This window comes from Xenopus tropicalis, chromosome 5, assembly GCF_000004195.4.
Source record: "Xenopus tropicalis strain Nigerian chromosome 5, UCB_Xtro_10.0, whole genome shotgun sequence".
Lineage (NCBI taxonomy): Eukaryota > Metazoa > Chordata > Amphibia > Anura > Pipidae > Xenopus > Xenopus tropicalis.
This window is the reverse complement of record NC_030681.2, coordinates 44,113,948-44,134,868: the sequence shown is the minus strand read 5'-3', so window position 1 is coordinate 44,134,868 and position 20,921 is coordinate 44,113,948. Positions and strand designations below refer to the sequence as shown.

Genomic DNA, 20,921 nt, shown 5'->3' with positions numbered 1-20,921 from the left:
ACTGACCAAGTACAAGGTACTGTTTTATTATTACAGAGAAAAAGGAATTCTGTATCTGTACCTACATTTTAGTGCTTTAACATTTGGCCAATGCTCAATGTACATTTATTCTGCACTAGACCACATTTCAATATGACAGCACTTACAATACCTCTGAACTTCTGTTTTATAAACATATGACCGACCAGATCTCATCATAAAATAGGGCTACTCAAGAATCATGTTTCTGTCTTTGCCCTCTCCATGGTATTGTCTTGTGGCGGGTACCATGTCAGTGGTACTTTATTATCCCACTTGGAGAGGTCTCTGTGCAATGATTTGCAAAGCAAGACTTCACCTTCCATTTGTTTCGGTGTTCCTCATAGTGCCAAACTCTGTTTAACAGACACTGGAATATTAAGTTTCCTATTTTTAATTAGTAAAAGCATGACCAGTCATTATGCCATAGTTCCAGGCTATTAGGAAGGAACAGTAACTCCAACAAACGAAAGTTGTTTACAGTAATAACATTTAATGTACTGCTGCCCCGCACTGATAAAAGCTGTGTAAATTATAGTTTATATATATAAGCTGCTGTGTATCCACGTGGCAGCCATTCAAAATGGAAAAAAAGCAGAAAAGGCACAGGTTACATAGCAGATAACAAATAAACTCAGTAAAATACAAGGGTATTTAACAGAGCTTATCTGTTATCTGCTATGTAACCTGCACCATTTAGCCCTATTTCAACTTCAATAGCTGCCCCCATGACTACACTGCAGCTTTGTTTATATAAACAATAGTAGTGATTCCAAAGCAAACACAAAATCACAAAAAACAAAATCAGTTTTACTAGTGCAGGGGGACTGTACATTATATTTTAATTACTTTGATACACTTTAATTTTTTGGTGTTACTGTTGCTTTAAGGAAAGTCAACGCTTGTTTTCTGCATTTTGTCCCTATTTCTAGTGCTGAAGTAGCACTAATTGTGGGTTATTGAGCAATCATACAGCATTACAGACAATCTCATTAATTCCTATTTTTACAACCTACAGGTGTTTTAAATATATCCCTAGTGATTATTAGAATCAGAGCTGGAATTCTCAGTTTTGTTATTATAGGACAACAAGCACCAGTTGTCTGTCCTCTGTGTACTATGTTCTGTTATACTGCTTTCTTTTCTTATTGGTTCATAAAATAGATTTTTTCATTTGGCTTGAATGCTATGAGGCATTCTTTAACAAATGCTTTATCTGTAATGCCTGGACTCTTAGTTTAAAGAACAAGGAAAGTCTAAGTCACTTGGGGGTGCCAAAATGTTAGGCACCCCCAAGTGACTTAGACTTTCCTTCTCCTTTAATGCCTGCAAGACTTAGGGGCAGATTCATCAAAGTATGAGTTTGAATCCCGAAATGGGTAAAATTTGGATTAGATACGATCATTTCTGATGATCGGAAATGTCACGAATATGCTTACGAAAAAATTGTAATAGTCATGATAATATCGTATTGGCGATCCAAAAGTCACAAAATTTTCGCATCCGAATGATCATAAACGGCAGGAAAACCTCTAAGTTTGATCTTTCTGTGCATGTTTTTAGAAGACTCCCATAGAACTCAATGGCACTCTGCAGCTCCAACCTGGCACAAGGAAAGTCACGATAATGAAGCTTTAATGAATCCGAAACTTTCGTATTCGGCGCGTCAAATACGTTTTTGTTGCGCAAATTGTCGCAAGGTACAAAAAAGTTGCGCAAATTAATGAAAAAGTCAGAAAAAATACCCACAGTTCGAAAACTTAGAAGAAATACGATTTTTTTTGTATTCAGATACAATAGTACTTTAATGAATGTGCCCCTTACTTTTGTCTAACTTTGGGATCCTGTGTGCTTCTGTGCTTGCTTGGAGTTAGGTTCTGCATATCTGCTCAATAAATATGATGGCATACTAGCATGAGTGGGTGCCCTGAAAAACTATTTCATGGATAATCTGTAGTGATGAGCGTAAAATTGTGAAAAATTCTCAAAACGCAAAAAAAATTGTGAAATGCGGCTACCACGCGATTTTTTTTAATGCAACTGCAATTTATTTGCTGTGAAAAAAATCACTAGTCCTCTGTACTAGAACACAGTACTAAACTTTAAGGCACTATGCTACAGCTTGCACAGGAACACTTTCTAACTGCCATTAGATAAAGTTGTCATCAATGTTCATTCTACATATATGTGCTGCTAAGAGTGGTTCGGCTGCCGTGAAAAAGAATTATACATGGCTTGCAGTATTGCTACAGGGCGTATTTATTAATTTCAGTCAGTTTTTTACCTCACTGTGCCACAGTGTAATGCAGGTAGTAGATATGACACATAATACATATATGTATTATGCAATGACGCATAATACATATAAGATAGCAGACCTGAAGAGGGTAGTACAATTCTGTATTTAGGTGCCACCCTAGGCACCAGACCTAAGTGTACCCCCCAGGCTTGCAGTCTGCACATGACATCACTTACACCAACACCGCCTAATTATGGACCAGGTACCCAAAATGTTGAGAACAGCAGCACAGCGGTTGTTTTGAAAAAGTGATAGCTTTACTCAAGTGCCAAAGGCAACATTTCAGGCTTCAATCCAGCCCTTTATCAAGCCTACTAATACAAATACAACCCAGTGTTTAAATACCCACAGGAAGAGGAGGGACCATCAATGTTAACTTCCATTTAACCCATAACATTCTGTGAATAGATTATATGCAAAAAAACAAACTAAGTGCCTGTGTGTAATCATTGAATACGATATAATAAGTGCCCTGTGGCATATATCACATATGACAAGTTAACCAAATATTGTAATGGACAGTGATGAATGACTTACTTCAGTGTATTTCCATCCACCAAATATCTTTCTGGCTGAACTACTATGGATCAGGAGCTTCCACATCTTTAAATCTTACTGTTTTATATAAACATCATGGACCAGGTACCCCTCACCCCCCAGCTCTGCCTCTGGAGCAGCTGGGGACATTTTTTTTCTTGAAAAAAAATTACATTTATCATAGAGCCGTCCCCTATAACTGTCACCCTATACACAGGCCATTGGCTGCCTATTTATAAATATGGCCCTGGGTATGCAGCAATTTGTAGAGGTAAATTTTGACAGCATGGGAGAAGGTGCATTTGATATAGGGGATTATAAGCAAGAACTAGGCAATATAAATAAGTAATACAATTAAGTGGAGATATTGCAAGCTCTGTCCTCTTTGAAATGACACAAAATTAAATGATACAAATAGAAACTATACTGGGTGACTGGAAATTATTTTAATTGCTTGAGACATTTTAACTAACCAAAAAGAGATTAAGTTTTAACTAAAAAACATTTCCTAAGGTGTGTCAAATACAGTATATAGTGCCTTTTCTCTTTTTGTATAGTATAATATAAATCAGTTCACAGGATTAAATTTCCATTTCTGGCTCATCTTGTTAAACTTGACCCCAGGATGTATGTTACCAGCCTTCCCTACAAGAGACGGAGATCCAACTCTTCAAAATACTTTTACAAAGAGTGTTAGATGCAGACATAGAATGGGGTGTTAGTGCCACCTTGTGGAGCATTGCTAGTTCTTGTTTTATATGAATGGAGTGTCTAGCCTACTTGAATTATCTTTTTAAACTTTTAGGGACCTTTTGTCAGATGGTGTTGGATCGACAAAACGCGTCCTATAAGTTAGATGTAGTTGCATGGGTCAAAATATAATGGGACCAATCCAAAAATCTAATGGTAGAATTTATCTTAATGTATCTTAATGCTAGAATGTACCATTTCAAAGCATTGTCTGGTCTATCTCTATGTATGTTTACAAATTGAGGAAAATTAGTGCTACCAATAAAAATTAGTAGATATGTGAAGTTCCATGCATTACCAAATGGTACTTTTTGCAGAAGTACCTTGTGTATACAAGGCCACATAACCAGCATGTAAATCTTTAATTTACATAAATAACTAAGTTATCTAAATAACTTTATTCAGCATGTCATATATAAGATGATTGTAACCCATCCTACTAACTGTTCTAATATGTAACATATATAACATGTATAAATTATATTACCTGTAGTATAGGAAAGGTTCCATTGGCCCATCCTCTGGTCCAACTACTATGGCAGTATACAAAACTGGTCCTACAAAACATTGAGGAAGCACTAGACCCTGCAGTACTTTACTGCAAGAAATCGACTCAAGAGTAAACAAATAACATATAATATCACATTATTGACATGTGATGTATAATTTGTAGGAGGACCAAACAAAGCATTAAAGTAAACTAAATAATAACACATTATAAACTGTCTACTTACAAATCAATATATATATTTTGTTCAATACACTGATTGGCTTTGTGAATCTGTAATTTCTAGGTCTCCCAGAAATTTTCTCCATAGCTGCATGTAGCCACCATGTACAGGAGATGGGCCACAAGATGTATTTTGCAGGGGGTTGTGAATGACCTGCTTACTAGATGGAGGATTGTCAAATGTGTGTTCTGGATATGGTTGTTCTTGTGTGTGTCTTGGTGGATGAACAGAATGACTGTATGCATGAAATTGTCTGTATGGTACTGAAGGAGTGTGGCGTATGCTTATATGTGGTAGATTGTATGTACAGTGGCTTGCAAAAGTATTCGGCCCCCTTGAACTTTTCCACAGTTTGTCACATTACAGCCACAAACATGAATCAATTTTATTGGAATTCCACGTGAAAGACCAATACAAAGTGGTGTACACGTGAGAAGTGGAACGAAAATCATACATGATTCCAAAAATTTTTTACAAATAAATAACTGCAAAGTGGGTTGTGCATAATTATTCAGCCCCCTTTGGTCTGAGTGCAGTCAGTTGCCCACAGACATTGCCTGATGAGTGCTAATGGCTAAATAGAGTGCACCTGTGTGTAATCTAATGTCAGTACAAATACAGCTGCTCTGTGACGGCCTCAGAGGTTGTCTAAGAGAATATTGGGAGCAACAACACCATGAAGTCCAAAGAAAACACCAGACAGGTCAGGGATAAAGTTATTGAGAAATTTAAAGCTGTAGATCTCTGCAGCTCGTCCAGAGTCACCATGGGCCTCTTGGCTGCATTTCTGATCAGCGCTCTCCTTGTTCGGCCTGTGAGTTTAGCTGGACGGCCTTGTCTTGGTAGGTTTACAGTTGTGCCATACTCCTTCCATTTGCCATACTCCTTCCATTTCTGAATGAAAAAGATTTCCAAAGCCTTGAACATCCCACGGAGCACTGTTCAAGCGATCATTCAGAAATGGAAGGAGTATGGCACAAAGTTGGCCTTTATGGAAGAGTGGCAAGAAGAAAGCCATTGTTAACAGAAAACCATAAGAAGTCCCGTTTGCAGTTTGCCACAAGCCAGGTAGGGGACACAGCAAACATGTGGAAGAAGGTGCTCTGGTCAGATGAGACCAAAATGGAACTTTTTGGCCAAAATGCAAAACCCTATGTGTGGCGGAAAACTAACACTGCACATCACTCTGAACACACCATCCCCACTGTCAAATATGGTGGTGGCAGCATCATGCTCTGAGGGTGCTTCTCTTCAGCAGGGACAGGGAAGCTGGTCAGAGTTGATGGGAAGATGGATGGAGCCAAATACAGGGCAATCTTGGAAGAAAACCTCTTGGTGTCTGCAAAAGACTTGAGACTGGGGCGGAGGTTCACCTTCCAGCAGGACAACGACCCTAAACATAAAGCCAGGGCAACAATGGAATGGTTTAAAACAGTGCTGTCCAACTTCTGTGGTACCGAAGGCCGGAATTTTTCTTGCCTACATGGTGGAGGGCCGATAATGGAAGCCAGTTTTGACCACTCCCCTTTTTTAAACCACACCCACTTCAAACTACACCCATGCTATCACAAGAGCTTTTAAGACCATCCCCACATTAATGGTGGCAACACAGCAAAAACCCAATGGTTGGTGCTCACTGAAGGGATATCACCCTTAATTTATATATGAAAGAATTATATTATGTCATACACTTAAATCGATATGCCTCCTCCTCTTCTGTGGATAGCAGAGCAGCCCCCCAGCATATAATTACACCCCTTGGGGACCATATAATGACTATTTCCAAATGCCAAACTCCAGGAACAAACCCCTGCCAGGTTCACCTTCCACAGGCAGCATAGGGCAGGGAGAGTATGGCACACACAGGCAGCATAGGAAAGGCAGAGTATGGCACACACAGGCAACATAGGGAAGGCAGAGTATGGCACACACAGGCAGCATAGGGGAGGCATAGAGAAGGCAGAGTACTGCTTGCCCTACCCCTCCTGTGTGTGCCATACTATGCTTGCCCTCCCCTTCCTATGTGTGCCATACTATGCTTGCCCTCCCCTGCCTATGTGTGCCATACTATGCTTGCCCTCCCCTTCCTATGTGTGCCATACTATGCTTGCCCTACCCTGCCTATGTGTGCCATACTATGCCTGCCCCCCCTGCCTATGTGTGCCATACTATTCCTGCCCACCCCTGCCTATGTGTGCCATACTATTCCTGCCCTCCCCTGCCTATGTGTGCCATACTATGCCTGCCCCCCCTGCCTATGTGTGCCATACTATTCCTGCCCACCCCTGCCTATGTGTGCCATACTATTCCTGCCCTCCCCTGCCTATGCGTGCCATACTATGCTTGCCCTCCCCTGCCTATGTGTGCCATACTATGCTTGCCCTCCCCTGCCTATATGTGCCATACTATGCCTGCCCCCCCGCCTATGTGTGCCATACTATTCCTGTCCACCCCTGCCTATGTGTGCCATACTATTCCTGCCCACCCCTGCCTATGTGTGCCATACTATGCCTGCCCTATTGCACACACAGGCAGCATACAGTGACACAATGCTGGATGTGTCAGAGGGAATGTCTGAGGTGTGAACAGGGGAACAATGTGGGTGATTACAGCCAGAGCCTGAGGTGTGAACACTGCAGGGGGAAAACAATGAAGGCATTAAAAGGTGTGAACAGTACAGGGGATTACATGATTAAACAATACAGGGGGATTACAGCCTGAATCTGAGGTGTGAACACTGCAGGGGGAAAACAATGAAGGCATTAAAAGGTGTGAACAGTACAGGGGATTACATGATTAAACAATACAGGGGGATTACAGCCTGAATCTGAGGTGTGAACACTGCAGGGGGAAAACAATGAAGGCATTAAAAGGTGTGAACAGTACAGGGGATTACATGATTAAACAATACAGGGGGATTACAGCCTGAATCTGAGGTGTGAACACTGCAGGGGGAAAACAATGAAGGCATTAAAAGGTGTGAACAGTACAGGGGATTACATGATTAAACAATACAGGGGGATTACAGCCTGAATCTGAGGTGTGAACACTGCAGGGGGAAAACAATGAAGGCATTAAAAGGTGTGAACAGTACAGGGGATTACATGATTAAACAATACAGGGGGATTACAGCCTGAATCTGAGGTGTGAACACTGCAGGGGGAAAACAATGAAGGCATTAAAAGGTGTGAACAGTACAGGGGATTACATGATTAAACAATACAGGGGGATTACAGCCTGAATCTGAGGTGTGAGCAATGCAGGGGGGCAGTTAATCTCAGTACTGATACCATTTAAAGGTAATACACAAAGGTTAGCCATCAAAGCAGCCAGACAGGTGGGGGGCCACACAGAGGGCCGCCAGTTGGACAGCCCTGGTTTAAAACAAAACATATCCATGTGTTAGAATGGCCCAGTCAAAGTCCAGATCTAAATCCAATCGAGAATCTGTGGCATGATCTGAAAACTGCTGTTCCCAAACGCTGTCCATCTAATCTGACTGAGCTGGAGCTGTTTTGCAAAGAAGAATGGGCAAGGATTTCAGTCTGTAGATGTGTAAAGCTGGTAGAGAGATACCGTAAAAGCCTGGCAGCTGTAATTGCAGCAAAAGGTGGTTCTACAAAGTATTGACTTAGGGGGCTGAATAATTACGCACACCCCACTTTGCAGTTATTTATTTGTAAAAAAATGTTTGGAATCATGTATGATTTTCGTTCCACTTCTCACGTCTACACCACTTTGTATTGGTCTTTTACGTGGAATTCCAATAAAATTGATTCATGTTTGTGGCTGTAATGTAACAAAATATGGAAAAGTTCAAGGGGGCCGAATACTTTTGCAAGCCACTGTATATTCAGCAGGAGTACAGTATCCATAATGTTGCTCTCTTGATGAAGCTGGTGGTTGGGAAGATAAATGTTACTTCTTGGCATATTTAAGTACTATAAAGATCTCCATTTTTGCATCTAGCTTGCAATCAGAATCAATCTTTTTGAAATATGGTAATTATAATCTTCATGGCACACTAACTGCCCCTGAGTGAGGGACGTTCTCTTAAGGGTGTAATTCTGAATGTTCATTTTGCTCAAGAAGGCATTTCAGTCACATTGTCTGGAGTTCAATAAATAATTGAATTTGTTTGCACAAAACCATGGTGGTCCTGGTCTTTACCAAAGCAAGGCTGTTGGAGTGGGCAGTCTCAAAGATAATTGTTGTGGTACAGATGCTGTGAGTTAAGGTCCCCATACACGGGCCGATAGTAGCTGCCGATATCGATCCCTTGGACTGATTCGGCAGCTAATCGGCCCGTGTATGGGCACTCCCGACAGGCCTGCCCGACCGAGATCTGGCCTGAAATCGGGCAGATCTCGATCGGGCAGGTTAGAAAATCTGGTCGGATCGGGGACCGCATCGGATGGTTGATGCGGTCCCCGAACCGACTTTGCATTTGCCCGTTGTTGTAATTCGATCGCTTGGCCCCAGGGCCAAACGATCGTATTACCCTGGATTCTCCCGATATCGCCCACCCATAGGTGGGGGATATCGGGAGAAGATCCACTCGCTTGGCGACATCGCCAAGCGAGCGGATCTTATAGTGTATGGGGACCTTTAGATGGAGTTGCTCCCCATTGTGCCATCTTATAGTGATTTATGGGTAATTCCACACAACCCACAGACACTCTCACTACTACTAAAGCTAACATCTATGAATATACTACATCTGTAAATGATCTTAATGGTCCTAAATTGTGCTTAGTGATGTCACTCAGGGCAGCCATCAGAAATCACGGGGCCCCTCACAACACAATTTTCAGGGAGTTCTTTAAAGGGGGCCCGAGCTAAAAAACTGTATCACGGCCGGGCCCCCTTTAAAGCAACCATCGTCTGGGCCCGGGACAACTGTCCCCCCTGATGTCACTTGTCACAACTTACTAAAACTTGTGTATTATAATCAATAATTGACCTCCTCCATATGGTCTCTGGTGACTTTTAGTATTCGTATAAGTTACTGTGGCCGGGGGTGTACATATATATATATATATAAATATATATATATATTGTATAAAACTTCTGCAATTTATGCAGCTTCTGCAAAAACTACTGTACCTAGGAACTAATGTAACTTGCCAAAGACAGGCAGAGGCAAACTCCATTAACCACCAATAAATTAAAAATAATTAAGGTAAATTCCAAGGTCCACCAATGATTGACTTATTAGCATATTATTCATTTTACCTATTTATATTAAATGCTTATTATAAAGTAACATCGGTTATTTATATTGGGAACTATTTACTAAATTATTTGAACGTCTCCTATATGAACTTTCCAGCAGTTCGATGATTTTGGAATCCAGTCATTTGTTGCAGAATTAAATTAATTGCCCACAACTGTGAAATTCACATTATCTGGATGAAAAGTTTGTAAATTTTGCACATAGCTTTCACCCTCCTGCTTTATTAAAGGGGATGTTTACCCTTGAGAAAACTTATAGTATGACGCAGAGAGTAATATTCTGAGACAATTTGCAGTTAGTCTTTATTATTTGTAGTTTTTTAATTTTTTTAATAATTGTGCAGTGACTCTCCAGCAATCTGGTTGCTAGGGTCTAAATTACCTTAGCAACCAGGGAGTGGCTTGAATGAGAGACTGGTATATGAATAGGAGAGGGACTGAATAGAAAAAAAGTTACAAAAAGTAATAATAACAATAAAACTATAGCCTCACAGAGTAATAGGTTTTGGCTGGTGGGGTCAGTGACCCCCTTTGAAAGCTGGAAGGCAGCAAATAATTAATAACTATAAGAAATAAATAGTGAAGACCAATTGAAAAGTTAATTAGAATTGTTCATTCTATAATATACTAAGGGGCCGATTCACTGAAGGGCGATAAAACAAGCGCTATTTATAGCATGCGTTAAAAATTTTATTGCTTATTTTTTGCGACAACGCTCAATTCAATAAAAGGACAGGCGTCATAATTAAGACGCAATGTTCTTTGCGTTATTTAACTCACGATGAGCGTTTTTCTTGCGTTAATTCCCGCCACGTGCGTTATTTCCCGCAGCACCCGATATATTTCCCAATATATTTCACCACTTGCTATATTAGTGCACGATTATACGCACGTAACCATTACTTTTGGAAAACTACTGTTCTGGAAATGACCATTTCCCTGAAAACTGGAGGCTGCATCACTCTAGGGCCAACACATACTGCAATCCCACTGCAAAGTCCTTATTGTGTTGCCAAAAGCTCACGAACCACAATTTTCTTTTAGTACCACCTGCCCCAAGCAGGTGTTAATATTCACACAGACTAATGCGATATTTTGCATGTTTAACGATTTATATGTGTTTGTGAATCATGCGTTAGTATTATTTCTATGCGAAAATTAATGCAATGCGAGATACATAACATGTGTTTTTTTGCGCAGGCGATATGCAAAATGACTTTGATGATTTGGGACTTAATTATTGCATGATTTTTAATGCAAAAAAGCATGCGATAAGCGTTATCAACCTTTAGTGAATCGGCCCCTAAAAGTTAGATTAAAGGTGAACCAACCTTTAAGATAAATTCTCAATTTTTGCTGGTGTTCCATAATAACTCTAATGTAGAGGTGGCCTATAATCAAGCAATGGACATGCTCGAGAGGTTTACGGAGAGAAGGTACACCTGGAGAAAAAAAACTAAAGAAGGCACTGATGGATAGTCAAAGAAACAATAGTACATACATTACTAAAGAGAATAGTAGTCTGGGTTTTACTTCGGATTATACATGGAGGAGTAAGAGTGGAGGAGAATTGGCAAATTCTACAATTGGATTCAAATTTACCGTTTTTGTTTGTAAAGGAAAATCTTTGGGGGATCTATTGATGGTCACTGACCTTTCAGTGGATAATAAAGGCCCAGGGGGCTGGTTTACCGGATTAAAAACTAGTTGGTACCACTGTAATGGGTGTCGCACTTGTAGTTTTTTGTTGACCGGTCAATCCTTTCCACCTTCACAGACAGGGAAGCGCTTCTTCATCAAGAGTAGGTTGACATGCTTATCAAATTATGTGGTGTACTACATTACTTGTGCCTGTGGACTATATTATGTTGGCAAATGTGTTATCTCATTCAGACTGAGGATGAATATCCATCAATCCAGCATAAGAACTGCTTTAACCAGGAAGACAGACAAACACAGGAGAATACCCAATGTATTTATAGAAGATAAAGGTTGATTTATATATAGCGGAAATATAAAGGCTGTGATTTAGAAAAAGAGAAATCAGACTAAGGAAATAAACATATTAATGGTGAGTTTTGCTAACACTTTTATTGTGACTGTAATTTTAGTAGTTTTGGTTCAAATAGGTGTTTTATAATAGGCATATGAGGCCTTGGAGAAAAGCAGTTGAGAACCATAGCTCTAGCTTTCTGCCAGTTAAAAATCTAATGTCACATGATGACATTGATTAAGTGAATTTTCATGCTGTACTTGTCAAAAATATAATTTATATTACAAAAAAAACCAATTTACTAAGGAATCGGCACATTGTTCAACAATTTATAGTTATTAAAGAAATCTACACATATAGAAAAGTATGCAAGAAAAAAATTAACATTGCTGCTGCCTTTATTATTGAATTGCAAAATGTTATTTTCACAACAGACCACCAGTAAAGCTCAAGCTATGAAAAGGATTGATTCTACAGGCTTCTAAGTGCTCACAGATTGGACGTGGCCTGTAAGTCTAGTAAGTGCATTCAGTCTGAGGGATGTGTGAGAAGCAACAATTCTCTTTGAAAACAGACAGATAATCTTTAACTATAGATGCTGTATAGATGTGTTACACTGGCTGTAACGGACAGAACAGAGAACAGATCTAGCACTTTATTTTTTGGAAGCCCGGTATCTTTCGGCTACATTCTCCCAGTTGATAACATTCCAGATCGCTTTCATATAGTCTGGTCTAACGTTTTTATATTGCAAGTAATAAGCATGCTCCCACACATCAATTCCAAGCAGAGGTATAAGACCTGAGAAACAAAAAAACAATAGAAAAAGGCAAAGAAATGTAACTGCAATACAAAACCTTTTCAAAAGTATTATGGAACAGTTTATGTAAAAGAAAATTTAAGTATAAAGATCTGTCTAAAAACTGGTTACACAAAGCAGATTTTGTGTGTTATTAAGCTAACACCTCTTTTTACAAAACAGTATGACACTTGACTACACCTTAGTATAAAATCATTACACAGTAATAAAGATGCTATATGAGATACTAAGGGGCACATTTACTAACCCACGAACGGGCCGAATTCGTCCGATTGCGTTTTTTTCGTAATGATCGGTAATTTTGCGATTTTGTTCGTATTTTTTGCGATTTTTTCAGCGTCTTTACGATTTTTGCGAAAAAACGCGAGTTTTTCGTAGCCATTACGAAAGTTGCGCAAAGTCGCGATTTTTTCGTAGCGTTAAAACTTGCGCGAAACGTCGCGCCTTTTAAGTTTTAACGCTACAAAAAAGGCGCGACTTTGCGCGCAAGTGTTAACGCTACGAAAAAAATCGCGACTTTGCGCAACTTTCGTAATGGCTACGAAAAACTCGCATTTTTCGCAAAAATCGTAAAGACGCCGAAAAAATCGCAAAAAATACGAAAAAGTCGCAAAATGTTCGTTTACAATCGGAATTTTTCCAATTCAGATTCGAAATCGTGTCTTAGTAAATCAGCCCCTAAGTGAAGTTTTTTTACCCATTTATATTTATGTATGTCAAGACTTTTAGTTTTACCCTTACAGGTAACAGGTCCCCTCTAATATTTCCACTAATCTACATGTGTTAGTGTGGTGCAGAAACTCAGACAGTAACAAGAAAATTGGTTACCTGTTGTTCCTTGTAGAGGGTCTTGATTGGCACAGGCAGCCAGTTGAAGTCTATTAGATTCCTTGTTATAACCCAACCATCCCCACCCTGATCCCTGGACTCCAACTGACACAGTACTTAATTTCTCCTTAAATTTCTCAAAGGAGCCAAAGTCTCTCTTTATGGCATCTAGAAGTTCTCCTGATTGATTGAAGGCAAAAAAGTAATGAGAAGCAGAATTCTGACAGAACCCTTTAAGGCAAATTCTGATTACACAGAAAAGCGTTCATACACTTGTACTTTAGAGGATGAATCTCACAAGTGCACACAATGCTGATGGCGCAATAAACTATTCTTTTACTAAGTATGTAGACATTATATAATAATATAAAATATTAACAAGGAGTAATGTACTAACCCAAATCATAATACTAGTGGCGTAACAACAATGCACTGTGCCCTCCACAAAAAAAATCTTTGGAAGGGCCCCGCGTACACAGCAGTCCCTGTCCGGCACTCTTTGGTCAAACCAATTTTCTCCACTTGAAAAATGTGCAAAGTAATGTAATCAACATTTTCTATTCAACTGAAATTGCCAGGAGAAGACGACAGTCTGTTTTTTTTGTTGTTTTTTTTTGTTTTTGTTTCTGAAAACATCAGATAGGGTTAAACACTCTCTCATTTTACAAGTTTAAATGTGCAGCCACGCAGTTATAGTTACCAACCTTAGAGCGTTCCCAGCATCATACCCAAGCAAATGTCTTTGTAGGAAACTATTTACTCTGATAATAATACAAACTGGCAAAGGATATCCCTGTTTGACGCTGGTCACTCATTGCCACTTAAATTACAGTTTGTGGTGAGCAGAAGAGGCTCAGGTCAGAGATAATTTCTGTTCTGCCATTCCACTATGATTGTAGATTTTTAAGCTCTTGAAACAGCCAATTCATTTCTAAATAAAATGTTATTACAGGTTTAGAACCGTTATCCAGAATACTGGGGACCAATGGTATTCTGGATAAGGGGTCTTTCCATAATTTGGATCACCTTACCTTAAGTCTACTAAAAAATCAATAAAACATTAATTAAACCCAATAGGATTGTTTTGCATCCAATAAGGATTATTTATATCTTAGTTGGGATCAATTACAAGGTACTGTTTTATTACTACAGAGGAAAAGGAAATCAGTTTTAAAATTCTAAATTATTTGATTAAAATGGAGTCTATGGGAGATGGGCTTTCCGTAATTCAGAGCTTTCTGGAAACGGGATCCCATACCTGTATATACATTTTACAAATCAAAAAATATTGATTTTTATATTATGATTTGGATAATACATTACTGCTTGGGGAATTAGTCTCTTTTCTCTTCAACTGGTAATAAAATCATGTAAGGTGGAAGACTGATTTAAATATAGTATATATAGTAAATATAAGTATGATATAAAGACATTGTGCTTTGATTCTGGTTAAAAATAAAACAAAAGGTATGGGATCAGTTATCTGAAAACCCTTTACCCAAAAAGTATTTACTTACTGATTTAAGGGAAAGGCCAATTCCTACAGACTTCATTATAAGCAAATAATTCAAATTTTTACAAATGTATTTGTTCTCTGTAGTAATAAAACAGAAGCTTGTACTTAATGGTAACTAAGCCATAAGTAATCCTTATTGAGGCAAAAAAATCTTATGGGTTTAATTAATGTTTAAATTATTTTTTAGAAGACTTAGGTACGGAGACCCAAATTACAAAAAGATCCTTTATCTAGAAAACGCCAGATCCTGAGCATTCTGGATCAAAGTTCTCATACCTGTAGTATGATATGTTGAACCTCCAGATTTTTCATCTCCATCTCCCCCTCTGCTGCAGTACTGAAAACACATCTGTGCATTTGGTTCCTATTGCAGATGTCACCACTAGTGGGGCAGGTCAGCACAGTTTTACTGCCGAATCATAACAGGGCAACTCCATGTTTCATATGGATCCCCTATTTCACAGGAGCAATTTTCCTCAAATATTTACACACTTTGTTGGTACAGAATAAACTACAAATTTTACATACAGCATTGCTACTGGTAGCTATCAAAATGTTAATTCCACATTCATTTATAGGTCTCAGACCCTTATTCCAATTTAACAGTCTGGCCTACCTGGGCCTTCTCTGCGGAGGCTTTTTACAAAAACTCTTTTTAGATACATTTAACAGAAAAGACTTTAGGGTATTGTCCCATACAAGCTAGACCATTACATTCACTCACATAAGATCTTCAGATCCTTACCTCCCAGGATTACAGCAACACTGAAAAACACACATTGACATGCACTTACCTTGTGGTTCCCCTCCACCATTAGGGGAAAGGTTTGTCCAGAAGATTGTGTGATTGATATGGCCACCACCATTAAATTTAAGTGCAGCTTGAAGAGAGACTTGAGTTGTAACATCCCCTTAAAAATATAATATACATTTTATCTTTAATTGGTGGTCTAAATCCCTTATATAAGTCCAGTTATCATACCATATAGTATTATAATATGTTGAGTTTAACCTCTAGTTATACCAGAGGTTGGGCTTCTAGTTATTGCACTGGCTATAGAATATGCCCTTTTTAAAATGCAGTTTACAATGTTATTAAATTATATTAACAAATTGTGCAATGTTTCCATTGTTACTGGTTCTGAGTTTACTTCTGCTCTGGAAGGGGTTTGTATGTTTTGTGTGTGGGGGTGTCCTATGAGTAGGACATACAGGCAGGTTGTGTTCTTAAAAACATCTATCACAAAATGTGTGAATGTGAACTCAGACTGTAATCTCCACTGGGTCGGATATGATGGCTACACAAAGAACAATAAAAATAAAATAACATGATACAATTTTTAAGTAACTGGGCACATGAAATATATACTTTACCCTAAGCAACCAACATATTTCACTCCAACCCCACCAACTAAATAAGGTTTTGGGAAACAAGTACTGGTTCTGTTAAACATTACTTGAATGGATTGGCCTTTGGCCTGTGAGCAAATCAAGCTAAATCAGCAGTTGTGTGCTAAATAAAATGGTATTTTAAAGGGGTGGTTTTAACTTTACATTAACTATTAGTATGCTAAAGAATGGCCAATTCTAAGCAACTTTTTAATTGGTCTTCAATATTTATAGTTTATAGCTTTTGAAATATTTGTCTTCTTCTAACACTTTGCAACTTTTTAAATAGGGGCCGCTGACTGCACCAGGACAAAAACTATTGCTTTGCGAGGCTACAGTTTTATTGATGCTTTTTAGAAATTATTTTTCTATTTAGGTTCTCCCCTATTCGTATAGCAGTCTTTAATTCAAACCACTTACTGGTTGCTAAGGTAATATGGCCCCTAGGACCAGATAGCTGAAGAGCTGCTGAACCAAAATTAAAATAATTAAAAAACTATATAGAACACGGTTACTGAGGCAAGCTTTCCATTAACTCAAAATCTTGTTTATGCGTCAGAATGAGGGACCTAAGGACCATGCCTATACACAGGCTACAGGATTATAGACAGTGAGAAGGGAACGGTAATGAGATGAGTGCAATAACATCTAGCAAGTGCAGAATAAAAAGTGAAAGTAATTGCCTGACATAGAGGTGAGGCAGGCAATATATGATTGACAGCGGAAACTTTTAAAATACATTTATAACAAGCATATGTATTTTAATTTAAAAAAGAACCTTTTGTTAATGTTTAATTGGAAAATGGCTTTGATTATACAGCTTTTTATATCGGGAGGCAGGTCCTCTTTAAAGCTAAATAAACAAAAAAAAATAATTAAAAATGCTGCTTTGCTTTTCAAGAGATTACAAACTCTACTAGGGGTCTTCAAAATTTCTCTGCCTCAGATATCTTTGCTCTTAAATGAAAAAGAAAATATGTCTCCTCAAAAAGAAACACAAGCTAATATACAGCAAACAGAAGCAGAACCATGTATTCATGGTGAGATGCATTGTGTTGACTTTGAGAGCTTCCGAACAGTGAATTTGTTGGATCCTTTATCTCGTCTAAATTTAACTTTTTATCATCCAAGTATGATCAAGGAGTTGAGCAACAAAATATGGCAACTTTAAAAGAAAAGAATTGGATATGGATTTTTGCTGGACTATGCAACCTAGCCCAGATTACCCAAGTCCTGGCCGTGTCATGGTCTAGAAATTCCCCTTGACATAGGCTTTTTTGACAAAACGTTGGGGGTTTTCTCATTTTTTTGCAAGGGTATGCGCTCTCTTACTGTGTTTCATGTTTGCTTATCTGGTGGTATGTATTATATGTGATTAATTGTACTTCAACATAAGAGCAATATTGTGCTGTATTATGATCCTTTAAAAATATCTTTATAAAGTGTATTTTTTTTGTGATAATACCACTGGTGTGAACTGCAAGCCCTATCTTTCTATTTCCATGTCTAGGGACAGAGTACACATTACTGGCCCAGTAAAAGCTAAATTTCCTTTTTAAAACAGGAGTTTTATATACACTTTATGGGCAGCTTCCTCAGGAGTACAGCCTGAAGTGAGGTTCTAACCTTGCCTCATGATTGAAAGGTTCCTGCCTCTACATGGACAGCGCTGGCCACATGCACCTAATGCAAATGTGTAAAGAAACCTTTCAGCTGCAAGGGGAAAAGATGAAATATAAACCAACTGGAACACTCACCTTTAGCCAGGGCCTCTGCATATTTTTCTTCTGTAATATTAAGGTTGTTCACATAAGTAGCATGGTGTTTACTGTGGTGTAGTTGCATGATTTCAGCACTGATGTGGGGCTGCAGAGCACCATAATCATATGGTAAGTCAGGCAGAGTATGCTTTTCCCTGGACGTAAAGTATGTCAAGGCTGGAGCACATCTAAGCCTTCCCCTGCACAAGAAACAAGAACACTAGATTTCTATCAAGTTAAAAGGGCAATGTTGAAAAAAATATCTCAGTAAAACTAAAAAAGATTTGTGGTGTGCAGCTTTCTAAACAGATGAATAGTAACCCTAAATGCATATTTTGTAAGTTGAAGGGCAGCAACTTTGATCAACCTTGGGTCCAGGGCCCACTGGGGCATCACGTTGCCTTCCATACACTTGCAGAAAGCCCCCCCTATGCATGCACGTTGTGCCACGTTACTTTTATTTGTGGCTGAGTGGTACGCACAAGTTCCAGGAAGGGAGCGGACCTGGGTCAGCGGGGCCCACCGGGTTTTTTCCAGGTGTCCTGCCGGCCCAGTCTAACCCTGGCCAGAGATCAGCCATATATCAACCAGGCAGGTATGAAAATCTGATCACATGAGAATAGTTTGTTTTGTTAAGTCCTCTCCTGGTAGGTCTACTCTGGCAACACTGTGGTTCAAACATTGGTTTGGCTGGCCAGATCTGAAAAAGATCTGCTTACTTGGCACTTTAAGGGGCAGATTTACTAAAACTGGAATTTCCTGGCCTTGAAACTCGTAAAAACTGGACTTGGTATTTTTTTTAATAAAACACAATCATTCTTGCATTTATTAAATGCCACAATACTGTAGGGTAGGGTCAAACACAAATATTGAGTTTATTGTCCGAAAAGCACAATTTTTTCAAGCAGAAAAACTCAAAAAATTTGTGAAATTCAAATGGCTGTTCATTTCCATGAATCCTCTTTATTTTTCCCAAACAGGAATTGCTCCAGCTGCCATTTTAGGAGCACTGGTGCTCAATTCTTGGAAAACAATGTGTTTAGGTCCACTGTGTGCAAGAGAAAACAATGGTGGGATTAAGTTCCCCTTGAAACTGGGTGAAATAGTAAATGATGGAATAACTTTCCCTTGAAACTGGGTGAAATAGTAAACAATGATGGAATTAACTTCCCCTTAAAAAATGTGTGAAATTAAAAACAATGTTTTTAACTTCCCCTTTAAAATGCGTGAAATTAAAAACAATGTTTTTAACTTCCCCTTTAAAATGCGTCAAGGAGAGGCTGATTATTATTTCTCTACTATTCTGAGCCTCCATAGGACTCAATGGTTCTCACAAGCTTAAACCTTTTTGTTAGTCAAAAAAATCACGTACAGTTTTATAAATCTGTTTGTGGTTTTTATTAAAATATTAAGAATTATCTTGAATTTTTAGAGAAAAGAAAAACAAAACAATCATATACTGCCAAAAAACATTAAAAAAAAAATGAACCTTTCTCAGGAAACCTTAGGGGCTGATTTACTAAGACACGATTTCGAATCCGAATTGGAAAAATTCCGATTGGAAACGAACATTTTGCGACTTTTTCGTATTTTTTCGGCGTCTTTACGATTTTTGCGTAAAAACGCGAGTTTTTCGTAGCCATTACGAAAGTTGCGCAAAGTCGCGATTTTTTCGTAGCGTTAACACTTGCGCGCAAAGTCGTGCCTTTTTTGTAGCGTTAAAACTTAAAAGGCGCGACGTTTCACGCAAGTTTTAACGCTACGAAAAGATCGCGACTTTGCACAACTTTTGTAATGGCTACGAAAAACTCGCGTTTTTACGCAAAAATCGTAAAGACGCCGAAAAAAATCGCAAAATTACCGATCATTACGAAAAAAACGCAATCGGACGCATTCGGCCCGTTCGTGGGTTAGTAAATGTGCCCCTTAGTGTATGTATTATAATACTTTTCTTTGGCAGCCTAAAACTCTGAAAATCCAGAAACCATTAAAGATAGAAAGTGAATGTGAAGAGCAAAACTGCTTAGAAAAGCACATTATTTTACTGAAATAAATATCGCCAAGTGTTTTTATGACACAAAGATGACCAGTCAGCAATACCTTTGTAAGTACTGCAACTGAAACCCAATGGATCACAATGGATCAGGGCAATGGTCTGCAAATTCAAGAACTACTGAATTAAGCATAGTACGACCATTTGAACACAATGGAGTCCATTTACTAAAGTTTGGTAAATTGAATTCATTGCCAAATGAGCAAAAATATTTTTGCGGCCAAAGTAACACAGCCAGAAATTTAGGTAAACTCCAGTTACTGCTAGGATATTTGTAGTAAAAAGAAATGAATACATATGAATCATCAAAAAACTATATTAATCATTACCCACTTAGCATCATACTGTTAAATGAATTATGACTAATTATTAGCTGCTAGTTTGTTAGAATCCAACACTGGGACAGACTGATAAGTTATCTGCAGGGTAAAACAGTCCAACACTTCACCACAGGTACAAAAACAAAATAGCCCAGCGCTCCAATAAAATGCTATGTTTCTGCAATTGCAGTAACTTTGTTGGTGTTGGCTCCTTATTTGATAGAAGTTACCCAAATATCATACGGTACATATATTAGCTACTGCATAAACCACACTCAACTTGCTGTTCTATAGAACCTGCCTGCTACAAATAAGATGCTGCATCATGTGAGCAAACAGCACAGCCCATGCTGTGAATACCACACGGTGTGCAGCTCCTCTCCCTGTCCCACAAAGTCCTTAGGCTGCTGCTCCTTTATGGGAACCGTTCGCTCACCTGCCACAAACACTGAGCCTGCACAGCATGTCTGCGGTCAAGTGCAAGTTCGACAACGAAAAGGAGTCTGCTGGTTGCCCCCTGTCAGCTCCGTCAGTATAACTCTCTGCCCTTGTACCTTCTGCCCCGCCCCCTGCCGCCGATCTACTTCCGGGCTATATTATTCCCCTCCCACCCCTGCTGCTGTCACTCTCCGCTCGTTTCGGGGCAAGGCAGGTGGCGAGCTGTATTGTGTA

The 20,921-nt window shown here is 38.9% G+C and overlaps 1 protein-coding gene across 1 annotated transcript; it reads right to left on the bottom strand.

Annotated features, from left to right (window-relative positions):
* Positions 1 to 11,635: 11,635 nt before the first annotated feature.
* On the bottom strand, positions 11,636 to 20,756 carry sod2 (superoxide dismutase 2). Its single transcript, NM_001005694.1, has 5 exons — positions 20,686 to 20,756; positions 17,874 to 18,076; positions 15,522 to 15,638; positions 13,212 to 13,391; positions 11,636 to 12,364 (listed from the first exon to the last, which is right to left on the bottom strand). The coding sequence occupies exons 1-5, from the start codon at positions 20,712 to 20,714 to the stop codon at positions 12,219 to 12,221; spliced, it is 675 nt and encodes a 224-aa protein (NP_001005694.1). The 5' UTR covers positions 20,715 to 20,756; the 3' UTR covers positions 11,636 to 12,218.
* Between the last annotated feature and the right edge of the window lie 165 nt (positions 20,757 to 20,921).

Bases quoted from the DNA above. Each gene is read 5' to 3' on its own strand.
- sod2 (NM_001005694.1), bottom strand. From the start codon at position 20,714: ATGCTGTGCAGGCTCAGTGTTTGTGGCAG. The intron at 18,077-20,685 runs GTGAGCGAACGG...TTTCTTGTGCAG, and splicing joins AGGCTCAGTGTTTGTGGCAG to GGGAAGGCTTAGATGTGCTC. The intron at 12,365-13,211 runs GTAACCAATTTT...TTTGTTTCTCAG, and splicing joins CCCTCTACAAGGAACAACAG to GTCTTATACCTCTGCTTGGA.